This window comes from Dunckerocampus dactyliophorus, chromosome 2, assembly GCF_027744805.1.
Source record: "Dunckerocampus dactyliophorus isolate RoL2022-P2 chromosome 2, RoL_Ddac_1.1, whole genome shotgun sequence".
Taxonomy (NCBI): Eukaryota; Metazoa; Chordata; class Actinopteri; order Syngnathiformes; family Syngnathidae; genus Dunckerocampus; species Dunckerocampus dactyliophorus.
The window spans coordinates 15092483-15112288 of record NC_072820.1 but is presented as its reverse complement, the minus strand read 5'-3'; the positions used below and the strand labels follow the sequence as shown (position 1 = coordinate 15112288).

Sequence of the window (19806 nt, the reverse complement as noted above, 5' to 3'; positions counted from 1 at the left end):
ACAGTTTGTTCCTATGCACAATGTGAATTTAAGAAATAAAATGAGTGATTATTTAAAAAATTAAACCAATTAGTTGTTCATTATTTAGTATATTTATTAATTTCTCTTTAACCAAGCAAAAATATGTTTTTTCCGATTACTCGATTAATCGAAAAAAATTCAATAGAATACTCGATTGCTTAAATATGCGATAGCTGCAGCCCTACCAGCATGTCTTATAAAGCAGTGGTCCCCAACCATTTGGGCCATTTGGTACCAGGCCGCACAGAAAGAAAAAATTATTTCCATTATTTCCTGTTTTTTATGTTTTATTTTGAAAAGTGGCCGGATTCTCTGTTACATCCGTCTCACATGACGCATGTCCATTGTGTGTGTGCTAACTTTATCTCATGCCGCACAGATAGACTACTACTGTATTTTTACCATTTTTCTTTCACCTCATATTTGGTGTCAAATGCTGATACTATGTGGGAATGCATAAAGGTAAGTTTTGATGACTTATTGAGTGCTAATGAGCACATTTGTGTCAAGTTAATTCATGCTAGCACACTGCCTTTTACCACACACGTCAAACAGCTATGTAATCATCTCTCTGGAAACACTTGGCTGGAACTTGAACTGGTGGATGGTGGGTCAGCATTCATTTTGTACCCCCCCCCTCTCATTTACAGTCATGTGCAAAAATGTAGGCAAACTTTTTCTGTACTATGTAACTTTATAGTACAATGACACAACTTATTCTGCACAATATAACACAAAAGGACAATTATTTACATACTCTCGTCCTGGTAAAATAACATAAAAAAATCTATATAACGGCAATGATTAAAAGTCGATTAATAGTCGAGAATTTTGGATGGAATATTACATCTAGCCATTAGTCGTAGACTAGCAGTGGTATTCAAGTATAATTGGTTCATCCCGATGGCGGAAAAGCTCCCCATTCATTATTAGTATTATTATTATTATTTAATTATATTCACCTGCTCCTCAAACTCCTCCTGAGAAAATGAAACCAATAGTGTAGCTTTGATTTTCAATACAAGGGGTCAAAGCAGCTGCCAAGAGTCGATTGTGTCGGGGCAGAGGTCAGAGTTTAGCCGCCCCCTTGACCTCCTCTCTCAGAGAGGGGATTCAGCAAACTGAGCCTTTTTATGTACACACCTGCACAATCTAATGAGATTGTTTTGTCATGAGAAAGTTTTCCAATGATTAGATAAGTGCTCAATGACTTATGGCTGATTAGTTGCTAATCGTAAAGACATTTTGCTTGATGGCAGACATGTTTTTCTACCACTCTTGCTCAAATTTTACACACATGTGCTTACCAGCCCCCTGAAGCTTTATACCAAATTTCAAGTCAATCTGTCTTAATACGGTAAAATATTAGGTTTTAATAAGAGTGCCACCGTGTTACGAGCACTCGTGCACGGGCAACACTGTAGGGGTGCATCTTTTGGCAAATTGCCACCCTTTTAGAAGATATATGTCTTTATGTTGATGACAATCTATTCTGTCTTGGTCCAATGTATAAATTCCATTGGGGTTTTTTTTAGGCCACTTTGCAGCAAGCCGAGATTTTCAGGGACGTTGGGGGGGGGTTTTGCGAGCAGCCATTACATCAGTCACACCGCCGCTCTTCTCCAAAGACTCCCAACGTCTCGTCATTTCCCGGAGAAAGTCAAAGCGCTGTTGCGGCTTTGTCATCTTCTCTGGAGGACGGCAAGTCATCGCCGACTGTCACACTCAATATACACCTGAGCCTTTGTGTGTGTCACCACACTACCTGCTTCCACCGCGCCCACTCACACATATGACTGAGTAGTGTCTGATGCGCTCGTGTGTGTGTGTGTGTGTGCATGCGCGCAAGCAAAACGGCTGCTTCGGTGCGTCATTTTGACTGACGTAACCCCGGTGTTGACAAGCAGCAGACACCTTGCAGTCTTAAGCAGTGACTGATTCAGACAGGAAGGGAAGGCGAAGGAGCTCGACGGAGAATGGAGAGACTCACTTTTAAACCTCTTGAACGTGAACGGCACTGAAAGCCTCCTGTCGCTTTACATTCCTCCTCACTTGTCACAAAGACGTCGTTTTCATATTCGCAAGCAGACACCGTACTACTCCCAACGCCACGTTCGTGTGCCGTTATGCATCATGTTTTGGATGCCGATTGAATAGAAGAGGTTGGATTAAATAAGATCTGCTTCTTCCTACTTCTTTTCAGACATTGAATTGTGCAAGTGATACATGTGATGTGATGTTATGTAACTTTATTGTTACATCTCATGTTGATGTAACATTGCCATACTGTATGATGGTAATATCTCCACCAAAGGACGGTTTTGATATACATGTACAGTATAAAACAATAAAACGTTGTTAGAGTTTTTATAGAGGGCTTTATTGTCGAAATATGTGGGTTCCATGACTTCCATTGTTAGCTCCCTCATGCTAACTCGTCTTTAGAACGCACAGAGAAGGGAAAGAAATATGTGTTCATGTTTCACATAAAGATTGTGGGTGATGGGCAAAATTCCAAAAAGAAGTGCAGTTTTCCTTTAAAAAATAATAATTTTGCATCGATTTTTATGTAAATACATATCAATTTTGGAAATAAGGGCTATTATTTTATTAAAAAAAAAAAAAACGTTAGAAATCTTACAGTTTTTGCATGTTTATGTCATTATGTTTATTCCCACATTGTTCGGCGGTCCTTTAACGCACCATAGTTGTGTGCTCCAAGGGAAAGCATATAACTTTGTCAAATGCTGCCACAAATACACTTTTCCCATTCTTCTTTCACCTCATTATTGTTCTTGAATGCATAAAGGTGTGGTTTGATGACGTTATTATTTTGTTATTATGCTGACTGCTAGTGTTCGTATCTGTTGGGTGTCAAGCTAATTTATACACTTCCTGTCACCCACACATCAAACAACAACGTGATAACACTCTCTCTGGAAAACAAACACCAGGCTCGTACCAATGGTCAGTCTGTATTTTGTGCTTTTAATTTGATGCTGTTGGAAGCTATTTTTTTTATTTTGTTCAGTGCAGTGCGACAGGATAAAACGTGGAGAGCTTTTATTGTGGCGGCCGGAAGTGTGTTGTTGGTCTTTGAACTGTTTGAGCTGTAATGTGTGACGGCAAGATGAAGTTGTTTGTTAATAAAGTGCCTCCTGAGTTCATGGCTGTCGTGCTTCCTTTATGTTCAGCTTTCACAATGTCAGTGATCAGTGGTTATTGACAACATGATAACATTCAGGCTTATGAAGGCAAACTATTATTTATTTATAAATTATTTAGTATTGGCCACCTGTTGTTTGAGGCATTGCCTGCTGGCGTTTGGTGGGTGACCCTTCAGAATCCAATTTCCTGCTTTTGTTCTGAATTTTTTCCCATCTCGTTCCACCAGGCGTGCAACGAGTTCACCACCCATGTGATGAACCTGCTGAGGGAGCAGTCTCGAACACGACCCATCTCTCCCAAAGAGATTGAGCGCATGGTCAGCATCATCCACCGCAAGTTCAGCTCCATCCAGATGCAGCTAAAGCAGAGCACCTGCGAGGCCGTCATGATCCTGCGCTCGCGCTTCCTCGACGCCAGGTCTGCTTTGGCCGTGTGACCTTTCTGTCTTGTTTCATGTATTTCGCTGCTGAGGGGCCTGTTTTTACTAAAATCTCATTTTAGAATGTAATTTGTTCAGTCAGGCAATGAATAGTGTGTTTAGCTTTCATCTGGAGCACTAAAACTAATTGGATCTTAGCCCTTTGGAGGACATTGAAGTACATTGTGTAAAAATGTTATCTCTGGACCTTTTAAAATGTTATAATACTGTCATTTTTATTAATAATGAATTCATTATGGCAAATCATAATTTACTTTATAATTTAGGTAGCTAAGGGTGAAGTGAGTATTGCGAAACTTTGACTTGGGGCCTGATGCAAGATGGCTGCGTAAACAAACCAAGCACAAATACAACAGTTTGTTACATGCCCAAATTGCACACTAGCCAAGTGGGCAAACGCGGGCCAAGGGAAACTTTTAGCAGAAATTTTGGATGTTAACCGAAAAACATGCTAACCGGGGCAGACTTTAACCAAGGTACCACTCTATAGTGGTTTTTATTTTCAAATTATTATATTATACAATAACTATGTTTTTTTTATTTTACTTTTTAAATGAAAAACAAAATGAATAGCTAAAGTCATGTTGACAGCATACTGGCTTTCAGTAGTTGCTATACTGTAGCAACCCCTACTCTCTTATTTTAATCTTTGAATTGTAATTTGTTCATGGTAGCCGCATTGTACTGTATATGATCTTTTTTACTGTAACATTTTTATTCACTTGTGTTTTCTTAATAAATTACACTTTCTAACTGAAGCGGGAGCACTGGAGCTATAAATACTTGACAGTGTTGACCAAATGAAGAATATTAATCCTTTTTTTTTTCTGCCCCAGGCGAAAGAGGAGGAACTTCAACAAACAGGCGACAGAGATTCTAAACGAGTACTTTTACTCCCATCTCAGTAACCCTTATCCGAGCGAGGAGGCCAAAGAAGAGCTGGCCAAGAAATGCAGCATCACAGTGTCACAGGTAACCATTGACAACAAATTGTTATATATATATATATATATATATATATATATATATATACATATATATATATATATACATATATATATATATATATATATATATATATATATATATATATATATATATATATATATATAATATAAAACACATATGTCATGTAATGCATGACTGTAAAACCACCCCTCTTTTTCAAGACCTTTTTGGTGTTTTTTAAGACCCCCAAAAAAGACAAAATGTATCTTTTAAAAAATATATATTACGGTAGTTAATTCTTTATAGTTGATTAATTAATTACATTTTTTACATCTTATCTGTTCAGACATATGTTTGATGACAGCTTCATTCATCACCATTATCTTAAAATTACCATTTCCTCTGTTGTTTGCTAAGTGAGTGACAGGAAGAAAATCTCTGACTAGTTTGGGGAGAAGAGGTCATTTGACGCCACTTGTTGGCTTGCATGTAGAAATCTCACAACACCCCGAATATAAGACCACCTGTCTTTTCAGACTGTTTTCTAGGTAAACAAGACGGCACTTTTTTTTACCATGTCAAAATGATTGGAACCAACATTGATCCTTATGTGATGTCAATTAATAGTATAGATTTTCCAAAGCTCCATTGTAACCCGACCTCTGTGTCTTGTTAAGGTCTCAAACTGGTTTGGCAACAAGAGAATCCGCTACAAGAAAAACATTGGCAAGTTCCAGGAGGAGGCCAACATGTACGCGGCAAGGACTGCTGTCAATGCCACCAGTGTGTCCGCACACGGCAGCCAGGCCAACTCCCCCTCCACTCCCAATTCGGCAGGTGAAGAATCACTGTGGCTATTTTGAAGAGTCAGCAAAGATGTGTGTTTTTGGTTGCGTTCACACTTGTGGTTCGGTACTCTGGTCCTGACCAAAAATGTGAGTAGAGTTTACAAAAATCTTCTTTGCTGGTTTTGTTAGAAGTAAACAAAACTGAAGTAAACAAGTGTGAACACACTCTTTCTTTCACATCCCAACAGTACAGATGTTTACTTAAGCTCTTTAAGCAAGAAGTCATCCTCTGGCCTTTGCTTCTATTTTTCCTGAACTAACGCAGTAGGCGCGTATGGCTTCCCTGCCTTTCTTTTTTTTTTTCCGCCTGCCATCTGACACTCATTTTCTCTCTCTCTCTTATTGACCCTTTTGCTCTTAATTTTTCCTGCCTCTTGTCCGGTTGACCTTGTGCATGCCATTAAGCTGCTGAAAGGGCAAGCGGAGTCTTTTGTCATATAGAGACTTTGGCAACTGTATTGGATTAGGACCGGGTGTTGAAATCAAGTTATGCCATGATGGTCTCTTTACATCTGGGGAGCTGGGGTCCATTAAAGGCTCGACGTGATTCTTTGGGTCTTCCTGCAGATCAATTATTGCTCCCTTAATGAAATAGTAGCAGCGTGGATGACAAACAGTGATAGAATCCATGAGGCTACTTTTAACTGGACTTAACCCATTTTAAGATGATTATCTGTCTCTTGACTTATGCTTCATTGATGTTGTAATGTGGACCTGACCTCTGAAACTAACCCACTTAACACACTTTTACTCATGCATGATCTCTTTTTTTAACTCCTTTTCTCTGTCCCTCTTCTTCTTCTGCCTTTTGTCCTCCTCTGCCTCTTCTGTGTACTCTCAGGTTCTGCCGGCTCCTTTAACATGTCAAACTCCGGAGACTTGTTCATGAGTGTTCAGTCCCTCAATGGGGACTCGTACCAAGGGGGGCAGGTTGGGGCCAACATACAATCCCAGGTAGGCACCTCTCTGTGGGACAGGTTTACAAGATGCTATGTAAAACTTCATGTAGAAAGCGCAGACCTCCACAAAGAAAAAGACAAACAATACTCATCTGGATCGAACTGACCATCCTTCAACCTTCTTCACATAATTCTGTTTTTATTATGCATTACAGTTGTTCCGCGCCACTTGGCATTTCAAAATTCGCAGCTGGACTCTATCGAGGTTTTTTAAAATATATGAAATAATAAATCAGTGCTGTTTCATGGATGACTACAGCCTATTATTACTCAAAAAATATGCATATTTAAGCAAATATTACATATTTCCGGCCTAAATTCAGCATTTTCAAGCATAAAAATGCCTAAAAGAACTGAAATACAAATATAAGGCATTCAGAAGACGAATTCAAGTACATGTTGTTGATAAGTAGTATTCTACATTGGTCACTAGGTGTCAGTAAAGTTACATTGCTGAGACAATAACCACCGCAGGAATTGCAGGAAGTATAATGTGACTCCCAATGCTCACATGTGTGAGTCTGTATTATCTTATTTATGTCTTAAATGGCTTATCTTCTGTCTTTTATGTCTACGATGTTGGGTAATACCAGTGTGAAGGTGACTGTAGAGGTGTTATTTTATATCGAGAGGGCTCTAATAATGTAAAAAAAATATTTAGAAAATTGTAAACAGGTTTTGCATGCTTTAACTACGAAAATATTTTATTTATAAATAAGGAATCCTACTGTGCGGAAAGTCACTTATCATGGTCGGTTCTGGAACCAATCAACCGTGATAAACGAGGGATGACTGTACAGTGAAACCACTTGGGTTTTGCTTTTAGAAATAATTGAAATTATCAGCAATGCAAAGCAATGTTTTAAGTAGCATTATGAACTTTATTTGTGAAAACTTTGTTTGCAAGTGTAAGCAGAACTACAATATTAAGAAGAAAAACAATTTATGTATTTATGTAATTATTATTTTGGTATTTTCATGTTATTAATTATATGTAGTTATAATTATAGTAGTTATTGTAGTTATTATTATTACTATTTACTTATTTATATATATATATATATATATATATATATATATATATATATATATATATTTAATTATTATTTTATTTTTTTATGAACAATCTGTCAATTCTTACATATTCTCTTTTTTTTCCGCTCTCCTGATTAGAAAATGGTCACATTTTAAACGAAGGAAGTGAAAATTCTACACACACTATGAGTAATTGCTGAGACATGGAGAAGGCGTCGGATTGAATAAACTCTGCTTCATCCTACTCATTTTCAAATTTTGCGAGGGAGGAAATGTGATGAGAATTTCCATCGACAATCATAACCATAACAAAACAGTTAAAAACCTAATATGACTCTGTTGAGTTTTTTGATCATCCTACTATTCCAACATATTTGTCATGTAAGTGCAAAAATAAGTTATCCACATTAAAATTATTTTTTAATGAAAAAAGAATCATAATAAATACATGTTTCTATTAATTCAGTCAAGCACATACTACTCCTCTTGCTGTGGCTTTGGTTTATGATAAGTCCCACCTTCCTGCTGTAGCAGCACCTCTGTGACATCATTCTGTGCATACATGTTATTGCTTGGCAAATACATGTTATCTATAGTTTGTGTTTAGTTTATTGGCCAGACATAAGACTGTTTGGTCATCTTCTGGTAGACAGCCATCAATAGAGCTGTTACTATCGTTTGATTTTATGGTGAAAGTAGGCCTATTATGATTAGTATTATTTGTAATCTGTTGTTTTGGATATTGTTGTCTTGCTCAAGGCCATCAGTGTATTGAAGTTAAATGCTATCATTTAGATCAGGGGTCACCAAAGTGGTGCCCGCGGGCACCAGGTAGCCCCCCACGACCACATGAGGTTCCCGCAAGCCTGCTTTTCATTCAGGTTTTCAGTTAATAATGAAAGAACAGTAGAAAGAAATGCATTCTGAAATACAAAATGTGAGTTGTGGACACCAGCATTTTGTTAATGTTCTGGTAAAACAAGCATATTCAATTTGTTTGGATTTAAAATAAGCTCTGAAAATAAATGTTGTAAAAAAATGAGTAGCTCTTGGCCATTTTCATTTTGTAAAAGTAGCTCTCACAAGGAAAAACGTTGGTGACCCCTAATTTAGATTAAATGAAAGTAAGTCAAAACTAATGCAGAATGCAGAGAGTAATATTGTTACATAACTAGTTACTTTAAAATTCCATTATTATTACCTTGCACACCACTGCCGCTGAACCGATGGTACCTGAGGTACGCTGACGTCTTGTGATTTCATGGAAAAATGGTGTAGAATGTTAGAGATGTATTTTTCCTTTAAAAAAAATCACTTTATTAAGTAAGATAGCTGGCAAGAAAATTCATAAATCCGCACCAACTTCATCAGTTCTTCTTTTCCTTTCACAAACTTTCATGGAGAACAACACAATATCTTGACCTCCACCAAGACACAGAGGTCACATTAAGCCTCAAGCTTTCAGTTAATGTTGCAACCATTGTCAAGGCACAGTTGAGAAGACGACGGCGGACAGTTTTTGGAAGTGTTGCAATGCTTGTCAGCACCCCGTGACACGGCTTCGCATAGCCACTGGTGCACCGCGCCGCTCCGACCTTGCCCCAGTGGATGGAGATGACCACCGTTCTCGGGGTGTTACAGGTCGTCACCGCCGGTTGAGGAAACACCACCCGTGGTGATTCTCTCAGCGCTTTTGGCATCATTCCTCAACCCATCCAACACACACACCCCTTCTCTATTTAGCTCTAGAAATGCTTGAGGTCATTCATGAATATGCAAATGAGACAACTCTTAAAGGAGGTAAAGTGGTCTTCGGGGTTGGAACCTCACATTTCTCCTAATGGATTATTTTTACGACCATGTCAGAACTGCTCCATGCAATTCCGCGAAAGGTAGGAGGATTAAAAAAAAGAAAAAGTGTGACTAAATGAGCCTTGAGTAGAGTAATTTGTAGTGAAACCCAAATGGCAGGTGTGCTTTTTCAAGCATAACCTGGCTGACAGCTCCACCAAAAGCTGCAAAGTACCTCCCAGAACACGAAAATGGCAGTTTTCCAGTCAAACTTTCACAACTAAATAAGAGAGATGCTCGATATTGGTTCTCTTACCGATATCCAATATATTGATAATGTCTACCACTAAATTTCCGGACAGAAATTTAGACAGAACCAGTAAGCCAGACGATTTTCTTTCATGTTCATTTCCTTCGTTTGTACATTTTTGCCAGTATGGACATGGAATGGGTTTTAAATTGTATTCATTATGGCCTTAAAAGAGTTTTAAAAACTCTTAAATGTAGTGTGTTGAAACCTGCAGAGACCCTCTATTTGATTAGAAGTATTAAAGAAAGATGCCTTACTCCTCCCTCGCATAACCAGTGCTTTCATTGCAAATTGCATATTTCAATCCAAAGACAAAACTTAGAAATAACTTCACACTGTGGACATACTGAGCTAGCAAGCTTGTTGCTAAATGGAGCGTGTCATCACTGGCACGCCCATATTATTATCGGCAAAAAACTTCATACTGATATGAATTGAACAAGTCTGAGGATTTCGTCCTGTCACTGACACAAACAGTGACCTGGCAACATAGGAACCTGCTCATACAAAGGGGCTGAAAGTGGGGCAAGTTGTCAACAACAGAGAATATAGAGGATGGTAATTTTAGGATAATTGTCATCAATCAAGCAGAGTCAAAAAACAAATACAGTCGTCCCTCATTTTTCGCAGTTAATTGGCTCCAGCCCGTAATAGGTGAATTTCTGCGAAGTAAGAATCAATATTAATAAATGGAAAAATGTTGTGGTTAAAGCATAGAAAAACTCTTTATAACCTTCTAAAAACGTTTTGGTATCATTAGAGCCCTGTAGGCATTACATAACACCCCTATAGTCACCTTTATATTTGTATGTCCTCATATAGTAGACATGATAAGCAATAATAAGACATAATAACTTACCATTCTTGCATTGGGAAAGTTCCTTACTGTTTTTAGTATCTCGAACAGAATGTGGGTCGATCGCATGGCATTAAAAAAGGATGTTTTATCGTCACTATGATGTTTGTCACTTGATTGATGTGCAGCACAGCCGGTCTAACAATGTGCCATACATAGACGTGCACTCCCGACAATACTGCTATCTTTGTTTAAACCACATTGCGCACCGCTTATGCGTAGGCTACGGCATCTCTGAAGTGACATAAGAGATGGCTGCCCCTTTAAAAATACTGTTAAACTGCTACTGCTACCTAGTTGGCCTCCAATTTATTTATTCTGAACTTAAGAATAGGTTTAAAAGTGAGTGGGTAAGAAGGACACTGTAAGAAGCCAAAAACGTACCACTGCCACACGGAAAGGGAGGATAACTTTTTTTCACTATGTCATCTCGGACTCTTCATCCATGGCTGACTTAATGCAGTTAATGTCTCATCAATGTAACACTACTGACACCTGGTACTGACCAGAATACTACATATGACGTGTCTTTCAATATTTTTTGACTAACAATAGTCAACTGTGAAACAGTGATCATTTATTCATTAATTCATTTTTTAAAGAGCAAGGGAGCGATATTCGAACCGCGATGTAGCGAGGGACGACTGTATGTAATTTTTTGCAGTTATTATTTTACTGATATTGAAAACATCTATCCATCCATCTATTTTCTATACTACTTGTCCTCACTAGGGTCGCGGGTATGCTGGAGTCTATCCCAATTGCCTTTTGGCAAGGGGTGGGGTACACTTTGGACTGGTCACCAGACAAATATTGAAAACATTTTCTCTAATAAAATTGATTTTTCCAAAAATATGGCTTGGTAACACAGTCTTATATTCGGACTGTTTTATATTTGGGTGAATGCAGTGTTTTTCCAGAAATCTTCAGTCAAACTCAAAATTGTATGACTTATGAGTTTGATTATGAGTTTTCATTGTTTTATTGTGGGCTACATTCCGGGTCTAGGTTATTATAGACGCAAACCAACCTGTGGTGCCAAATGACTTCTCTCCGAGCAAGTTAGCGCTTTACTTCCTGCCTATTCATGTCAATCTAGCTCAAAAATCAGAGCTTACAATTAAGTTGGGCAAGTTCACAAACAACACCAGGACCAGCTTTGATGCTAACCTTAAGATCATGGTGGTCAATGAAGCGTTCATCAAAGAACTATGACATCTTTATTTGCGATCTACCAGTTGTTGCGTTGTTGCTTAAAATTGTTTTGTCTTTTTTTGTCTTTGACTTTGTATTTTTCTAAAAAAAAAAATAAAAATGAAAAGAGAGGAAAAGGCAGTCTTGTCTTATATTAAGGGCTGTCTTATATTTAGTATGGGTCTATAGTCTACCCATAAAGGTAGACTATGGACTCATCCAGATGTTATATTATCATGTCCTTTTACTTGTTATCAAGGCTGTACACGCGGCCAAATCACTGATTATGTTTGTAGCATTTTCCTGTTTACTGTACCCTTTTCCTATCACACTGACCTTTTCTCATGCACGGACTGTCTTTGTTATCCGGACCTTTTGTTTGACCTGAGCTTTTTCTCTGCCCCCTCCGCCTCCCCCCTCTCCCACCCCTCACGACACACACACTTCCATTGTTCCAGGTGGATACCCTTCGCCATGTTATCAGCCAGACCGGCGGATACAGTGACAGCCTCGCCGCCAGCCAGATGTACAGTCCACAGGGCATCAACGTAAGTACGCCTGCATTGTGACGATTGCGTGCTGCCGTATTTTGTCTCAGTCTAGCTGTTGTCCAGCCAGCCGACCCCCCCCCCCCCCCCCCCCCCCCCCCACACACACACACACACACACACACACACACACACACACACACACACACACACACTTTCTCTCTCCGGCCGTGCCCTGGCTGGCAGGCAATGAGGCACCTACCGGCCTGAATTGGCTGGATACGCTCCGAGTCTGTCGGGAGATATTAGTGTTAGCACGGCACCTGCAGTGGACAGGAACAAGGACACAGGTGTCATCCTACGACAACAATGCTCTTCTGCCTTGTGCACCATAGTCCCCACCTCCAAACATAACCTTCACCTCCAAAAGTGGCTTCGCAGTTGTTGATTATCTCTGCCAAGGATTCCGTTTGTTCCGTTGTTTGTGGAGTGTATGAAGGATTGACCCTTTCAATTTTGATGCAAATCCAGTGGGTTTTTTTTTTATTCTGTTCACATTTTGAGCATTTTTCAGCATTTATCTTGAGTCCTCAGTGAATAATGCATACATCTTCACCCTTTTCTGGCCAAGGAAAACTAATTGGTTACCCAAGTGGGTGTTAAATGTTCACCCTGTGTGCCCCACAATGCAGAAATATAGCCATGCAATGTCTTCAAGCCAGGCAGTCATGAAAATAATATTCATGAATTGGTTTTTGGAAAGGCCCAGACAGAGTCCAGACCTAAATCCAGATGAAAATATGTAGGGTGACCTGAAGGAGGCTCTGGGCAAAAGACACCCTCAAAATTTGACAGCTTTGGAGCACTTCTGCAAGGAAGTCACTTGTACTCATGATCATCTATAAGACTAGGTCACGCTGCTGTTTTTGAGGATCTCCTGCAAAAAATACATGTCAAATATCCTCTATGTGACAGGAACATATCAATACACTGTTCAAAGATCCTCTACATACTAGGAGCGCTTTGCTGTTTTTGAGAACCTACTGCAAGAACGCTAGTCAACGATCTTCTATAAGACAGGAGTGCTGTTTTTAAGGACCTGTTGCAAAAACTCTGGTCAAAGATTCTCCATCATTCAAGACAGGAAGACTGCTGTTTTAGAGGACCTACTGCAAAAATGCTAGCCAAAGATCCTCTACATGACCTCGATATAGGTCACTAGAAATGATTAACTGAGGTCTTATTTTTGACTCCTGACACAATTCGGGCATATGTAGGATTTTATTTTGTATTTATTGTAGTTCTTACTGTAAGTACCAAATAAGTCAGGGTGCCTTTTTCTAGGTCTCGTTACTGGGCTGGGCTGGGCCGGGCTGGGCTGGGTATGGCGGTGCAGGCGACACTGGAGGCGGTGTGTTAACATGTATATCCATAGCGACAGGCTGCGCGGGCTTGAACAGAATCAATACGACAGTCGCAGGGACAGAGGGAGCGGGGCTTTGGGCTAACAGTCCAAGCACATTGGCCCGATCATTCATCTACACAAACAGCCACACTGACAAGGCTGCAACAAGCCCTCGCGCGCTATAATAACAACATGCATGCGTGGAGATCACCGCCATGTGCAACAGGAGTCCTTCTGCTTTTACCCCCCCACTCACACACACACACACACACACACACACACACACACATTATTATTTACAAATCATACCAATAAAAGTAGACATTTTTAGATCAAAAAAATTTCAACCTCAAGCTAACGGGCTGTGGTCTTAGCGATGTATTGAAATGTGGATGAAAAGCTAGAGTTCATACAGAACAAAGTGTGTCATTCGTCTTAAAAAGCTATACAGCGTAGTATACAACCTTTTTGAAAAAAGCCTGAAGGTAGTTTTAAAATCCAAACAAGGATGTTAGTTGGAGATGACATATCATGTCCTTGTTCATTTGATGCTCTGTGAGCCCAAAGAAAACGTGCATGTGCTGGAGTTCTTTTATTTATTTCAAAATAATAATAAAATATGTCCAGTAAACAAGATGCATTTGAATGATTTCCTCCATTTTCTACATTTTTATTTCATTTTATTTCATGTTAATATCATTTATTGCGATCTTGTTTGACAGTTGTTGTATCATACCAAAAATAGGATTGAACATGAGTTCCTATGCAATGTAATGTTTTTTTTTTTAAATCAGACATTATTCATTTAAAAACCTTTTAAAAATGTTAAAAAAAAAACAAAACATCTAAAACAAATCTCTGCTATCCAGAGCTCAAATCATTTAGATTTTTGGAAATTATTGCATTTTTATTTATTTTCAATATTGTGAAATGTAATGGTCATTTTATACATCAATTTGGGAAAAAAGTAGACAAAATGCTGTGTCCATATTTTAATAAATACAAATACATGTATTATATATTACACTTATGGAATAATGATTTTACATAGAAACAGGCATTGCCGATGCATTATTTATATGGAAACGAAGAAAAGGTAAACCAAATAAATAATAATAATCAAATCTAAATGTCTTGTGAGCCACGTTTGTGATCCACTTTATGTAACATTTTCCCGATCTATTGCATTTTATTTTATTTTACTTTCTTTTATTTGCATTATTTCCATATTTTATCAGTTATCTTTTGCAAACACTCAACAAATTCTTCGAGTCATGTGCGTGTGCGTGTCAGTGGTTGTGTTATTTCTGTTTTTTCTTTTATTTTCTTTGTTTTTATTTAGAAAAGATTGATCGTGGTAACCAACATTCTAATTATGGAGTAATCATTTTAAAAACAATAACAAACAACTATGCAGATATTTATGGTAATCCCATTGAAAACACAGTGGCAGAGCTTTGAATGGAGATGCTTTTAGTTTTTTATTTATTTCTAATTAGCCCTGGGATGGTGTTGATGATGTTTCGGTCCGCCGTCTGTTCTTCACTGCTTCTCCTTCATCCATGACAATCGTTCCCCCGCAAATTGCTGGTGGGCGTCGCCTCTCCCAAGAAAGCTTCAAATGTTTTGTCCCCCTCCCTTCCGCTGGGTTAGGAATGACATGGCAGACGCTCTTTACTCTAAATAACAGGCTTTGGAAAATAAGCGGCTGTCAAAAAGCACGTTCTCGCTTAATAGCGTTGAAATTGCAATTTATGTCCCTAATGGAACTTGGGCAACCTTTGAGTCAATAATGTATTTTTTATACGAATGCTGTGCATTTTGCTGCTTTTTACTTTCATTCTCAAATTATGTCCAGTGACAGTGATATTTTAATGAAGGATTTTTGGAGTGTTTTTACTCTAATTTAGCAGCACTCTTGTGTGCACGTATTCTATTTTTTCATCATATTTGATCTCCTCGAGCCATTATGGAGTGTATTCTGGAGTGTTACTGTTTATGTATTTAATGCTACATTGTCTTTATGTCTCCATGCTGCAAGACACTAATGATGTTATGTGTTGTTTTTTTTATATAAGTTTATATATATATATTCTGTATATTGGACAGAAGTCCCTGTCATCTGGTCCCCACCACCTGTTGACTAATTAGGGGTGATGGTTGAACCGAGGACACAGTAAATTCTGATCATTGAGCCAGGAAGCTATGCCCCATTGGTTTATACAGTTATGCAAAAAATGATTTGGCCCCCCTTGTTTCTTCAGTTTATTGATCCATTTTAATGCCTGGTACAACTAAAGGTACATTTGTTTGGACAAATATTATGATGATGGAAAATATAGCTCTTAAGAATTTAATTTAAGAGCTGATACCTTCCATGGTTTTGTTGATAATAACCAAAATCACTTAAGTTCTTACATGAATAGCTATAGCATTGTACTGCCAAACAAAATGAGCTCTTATGAGCTATTTTTGTTGTGATTGATATATTTGTCCAAACAAAGGTACCTTTAGTTGTATCAGGCATTAAAATGAACAAGAAACCGAAGAAACAAGGGCGGTCTCATCATTTTTTCCGTGACTTTACATTTCAACATTCAGTCTGCATTCTTACTTTCCAACAGTTCAATTTCTTCTGTTTAGACAAATTAAATGGCACCCAATAATGGCGAAACATCGCCTGAAAATGTCTATAACATATATTACTATGACTGTAGCTCAGTGGGTGGAGTCTGGAGGTTGGGAGTTTAATCCCTGCCTAATTGTTCATCATGTTTAATAATGTAATATTACGTTTAACATTCTGTTTATTTATCTTATAAAGACATTATATACAGTCTACATTTCAGCATTTGTACACTTTTACAGCATTCTACATTTCAGCACATTTCAACAGCATTTCAGTCCAGCTGCAGCTCCTCAGCTTCCAAACTACTCCCACATTCATTCTACATTTCAACTTTCATACTTTCAGTTTTGCTTTCGCTTTTCAGCCTTCACATGCAGTGTCTCCTGACAATGCATCATTTACATTATTTTATTGTTCTTATTATGCTAAGCTTCTAATCTGTGCTGCTGTCGGGATCCAGGGGGCAGCCCACTTTTTGGATTTATTTCTCATAATATGATTTCACTCATACATGTTTTTTTTTGCAATATTACAACTTTATTCTCATATTATAATACTGCATATATTATTAGATATATTCTAATATATATTATTATATATATTATCTTTTTTCTCACAAAGTTATGACTTCCTAATACTACCATTTGGTTATAACATAATTGCGACTTTTTTCATACTACGACTGTATTCTTGTAAAAAAATAATACATTGTAATATTACAACGTATTTTATATCCCATAATAATAATAAAACAGCTATACTCTTGTGAAATTTGAAACATTTATTCTTGTTTCATCACTTGTTTATTTTAAATTTGTTACAGTCTTACACAATTCCTCAACGTTTTACATAATAATCAATTTTTTTTATTAATACTACAACTTTCTTCTTGTAAAATTACAACTTGTTTCCTTATCATTCCAACTTTACTCAAACTTACATCAAACATTACCAACTTTTTTTGTAATATTGCTTCATTCTTGTAAAAGCACACCTTTTATTCTTGTAACATTACAATTACAAACATTCCTGACTTTTCTCTCATCATGTTATGATGTTATGTTCAACTTTTTGTATTAGAAGATTGTGATTTTTTTTTTCCATCAATATTATGACTTTCGGCTCATAAAATCATGACTTTTTCTTGTAAAATTCTGTTTTTTGGTAAGATAAAGCCCGCAATATTAAGACATTTCTTTTCTTCATTTGAAATGAGATCTACTTGTTCTTGTTTTCCATCCATTTTCTATGCCGCTTCTCCTCATTAGGGTCGCTGGGGTATGCTGGAGCCTATCCCGGGCGACAGGCGGGGTACACCCTACACCCCTCGCCAGCCAATGGCAGGGCACATATAGACAAACAACCATTCACACTCACATTCATACCTATGGACAATTTAGAGTCACCAATTAACCTCACCTGCATGTTTTTGGGAATGTGGGAGGAAGCCGGAGTACCCGGAGAAAACCCACGTGCACGCGGGGAGAACATGCAAACTCCACACAGAAATGCCCAAGGGAGAATCGAACCCAGGTCTTCCCGATCTCCAGGCTGTTACTGTGTTGGCCAACGTGCTAACCACTAGACCACCGTGCGGCCCTGTTCTTGTTTTATCACTTTTTATTTTCAATGTTTTACAATCTTGCACAATACCAAGACATTTTTTCATCTTATATTTTTTTCATATTTAAATGTTTTGTTACTTTGAAACTTATTTCTTCATGCATCCAACTTTTTTGTCATGATATTGTGACTTTTCTCATCAATGTACGTAATAAAGCCTGTAATTTTGTTTCATCACTTAATTCTTGTAAAATTACAACATTTTTCTTATAATATTACATCTTTTTTCTCATAATTTTTATTTATTTTTCTCATGTTATGACTTTAAAATTATGACTTTTTCTTCTCATAATACTTCTAATAATAATACTTGTAATAATATTTTTTTTTCTCAGAAAATTGCAACTTTATCTTCGTGACATTACTCTTTTTGTAATACCTCATGATGCCAAGACTTTTGGCTGCCGGAATGAAAAGGTTTCGAAATTTGCGCCACATTCGGGAGAGGATTTGAAATTTGTAACCTTTTCTTCTTGGCGGCATGACATGATGTGCCGACAGACGATGGCGGAGCTTGGCTCCTTTTTTCCTTGGTGGCATGACGTGACGTGAACTGGCGATGTGTCAGTGGTGATGTTTCAGGCGGTTTCTTGGGTTTCAGAAGCTCACCTTTGCACCCTCCACACCGGCGGCCACTGGTGGAGTTGACTTGACTCCATTTTTCTTTGGCGTAAGTGATGTGAATAAGGTGACGCTTCATAGTGACGTTTCAGCAGCAGCTGGCTGCATTTTTTTTCGAATGTGATCAGAATGTTCTGAATGCTGTTGGACTACCGTGAGAATATTTCAAATGCAGTCAGAATGCAGTTAGATTACGTCTCGAATGCCGTTTGATATTTTACCACTTTGAACATTTTTAGCGTGTTGAAAACATTTGGGCGGGCCACAAGAACGGGCCCTACTATTTGGAGGGCAGTCACAATTTCTAGAATGCCCTTTGAGTATCCAGGAGTACATTTTCATTCCGACAGCATTCTGGCTCATTCTACCTCTAGTGTGACTTGGATATTAGCATCCATTGACAAAGTAATGCAAAGATGACAATATTTCCTGTGTGTTTTGTTTTCCAGACAAATGGCGGCTGGCAAGATGCTCCGACCCCTTCATCAGTGACATCACCCACGGAAGGACCCGGAAGCGTTCATTCGGACACCTCCAACTGAATACATCCACCTGTGCGCCGTCAACCTTGTATGGAAAACCAGAACTGACCTACACAGTATTAAACAAAGGAGTTCACAATGCCGCTGTGCGCAGAGGTACTGTCGAAAAAGCCGAATTGAGAAAAAGCAAATAGTATTTCCTCTGCTTGTAACCTTTGGACATTTGGGATACAAACAATGAAATTGTAAAGAATCAGTGGAGAGGTTTGTACAGAGTTCTATTCCGAGGGCTGGGCTTACTTATGATAATTATTATTATCATTATTATTATTATTATTATTATTATTATGGTCACCTGTTTCCACTTCCAGTGACAAATGTTCCAATAAATAAATCAAAGTTTTAATGGTCATTCTACCTCTCAGCCACTCAAAAGAAGAACAGCGTCAGTGACCGGGGTTTGTTTTGTAAAAAATGAAAGTCGTCTTTGGAGCAAGAGGCACATCTTCTTACTTATTCTACATTTTGTTGTCTCTCACCTATTCTATCCTATGGTACGCCATTTTAGACTAATATTGCTCAGTTGTTTACAATGTGTGCTTGATAAAAAAAAATGTCCATCCTTCCCCTGTGTCTCCGGCGTCTTTTACCCCAGTTGTGTCGGGACATTTTGACCTCTAAGGTAACCCCTGTGAAGTATGCTATCTGTAAAACAATAAAGAAATACTTGTCATCACGTTATGGGACAAGCCTGACATCATTCATGAAGGTGGGGGACACCCTCCGTTCAGGTAGGAGCTGCAGTTCTTGTCTTAGCTTTTACAGTCGGGCTGCAGAATTCCATGAGATGATCCACCTAACATACTTTTCATAGGAAAAAGTCTCCACTGCACACAAAACCACTGGGAAGCATGCCTTCATATTGCTGTGACAACATACAAACAGCAATGCAAACTAGCATATATTTCAAACTGTGAACAACTTCAAAT

At 38.2% G+C, this 19806-nt stretch overlaps 1 protein-coding gene across 3 annotated transcripts in view; it reads left to right on the top strand.

The window, feature by feature from the left end:
• The window catches only part of LOC129169699 (pre-B-cell leukemia transcription factor 1), a 91623-nt gene extending 72070 nt beyond the window's left edge, over window positions 1-19553 (top strand). For 2 of the 3 annotated variants that reach the window (XM_054756348.1, XM_054756338.1), the window contains 6 exons: window positions 3416-3606; window positions 4465-4600; window positions 5254-5413; window positions 6266-6378; window positions 12028-12117; window positions 18785-19553. In XM_054756348.1, the coding sequence (XP_054612323.1) occupies window positions 3416-3606; window positions 4465-4600; window positions 5254-5413; window positions 6266-6378; window positions 12028-12117; window positions 18785-18877 (783 nt within the window). In that variant the 3' untranslated portion in view covers window positions 18878-19553. The remainder of the gene's footprint in view (window positions 1-3415; window positions 3607-4464; window positions 4601-5253; window positions 5414-6265; window positions 6379-12027; window positions 12118-18784) is intronic. The other variant, XM_054756357.1, reaches the window with a different exon arrangement.
• Window positions 19554-19806: the final 253 nt, after the last annotated feature.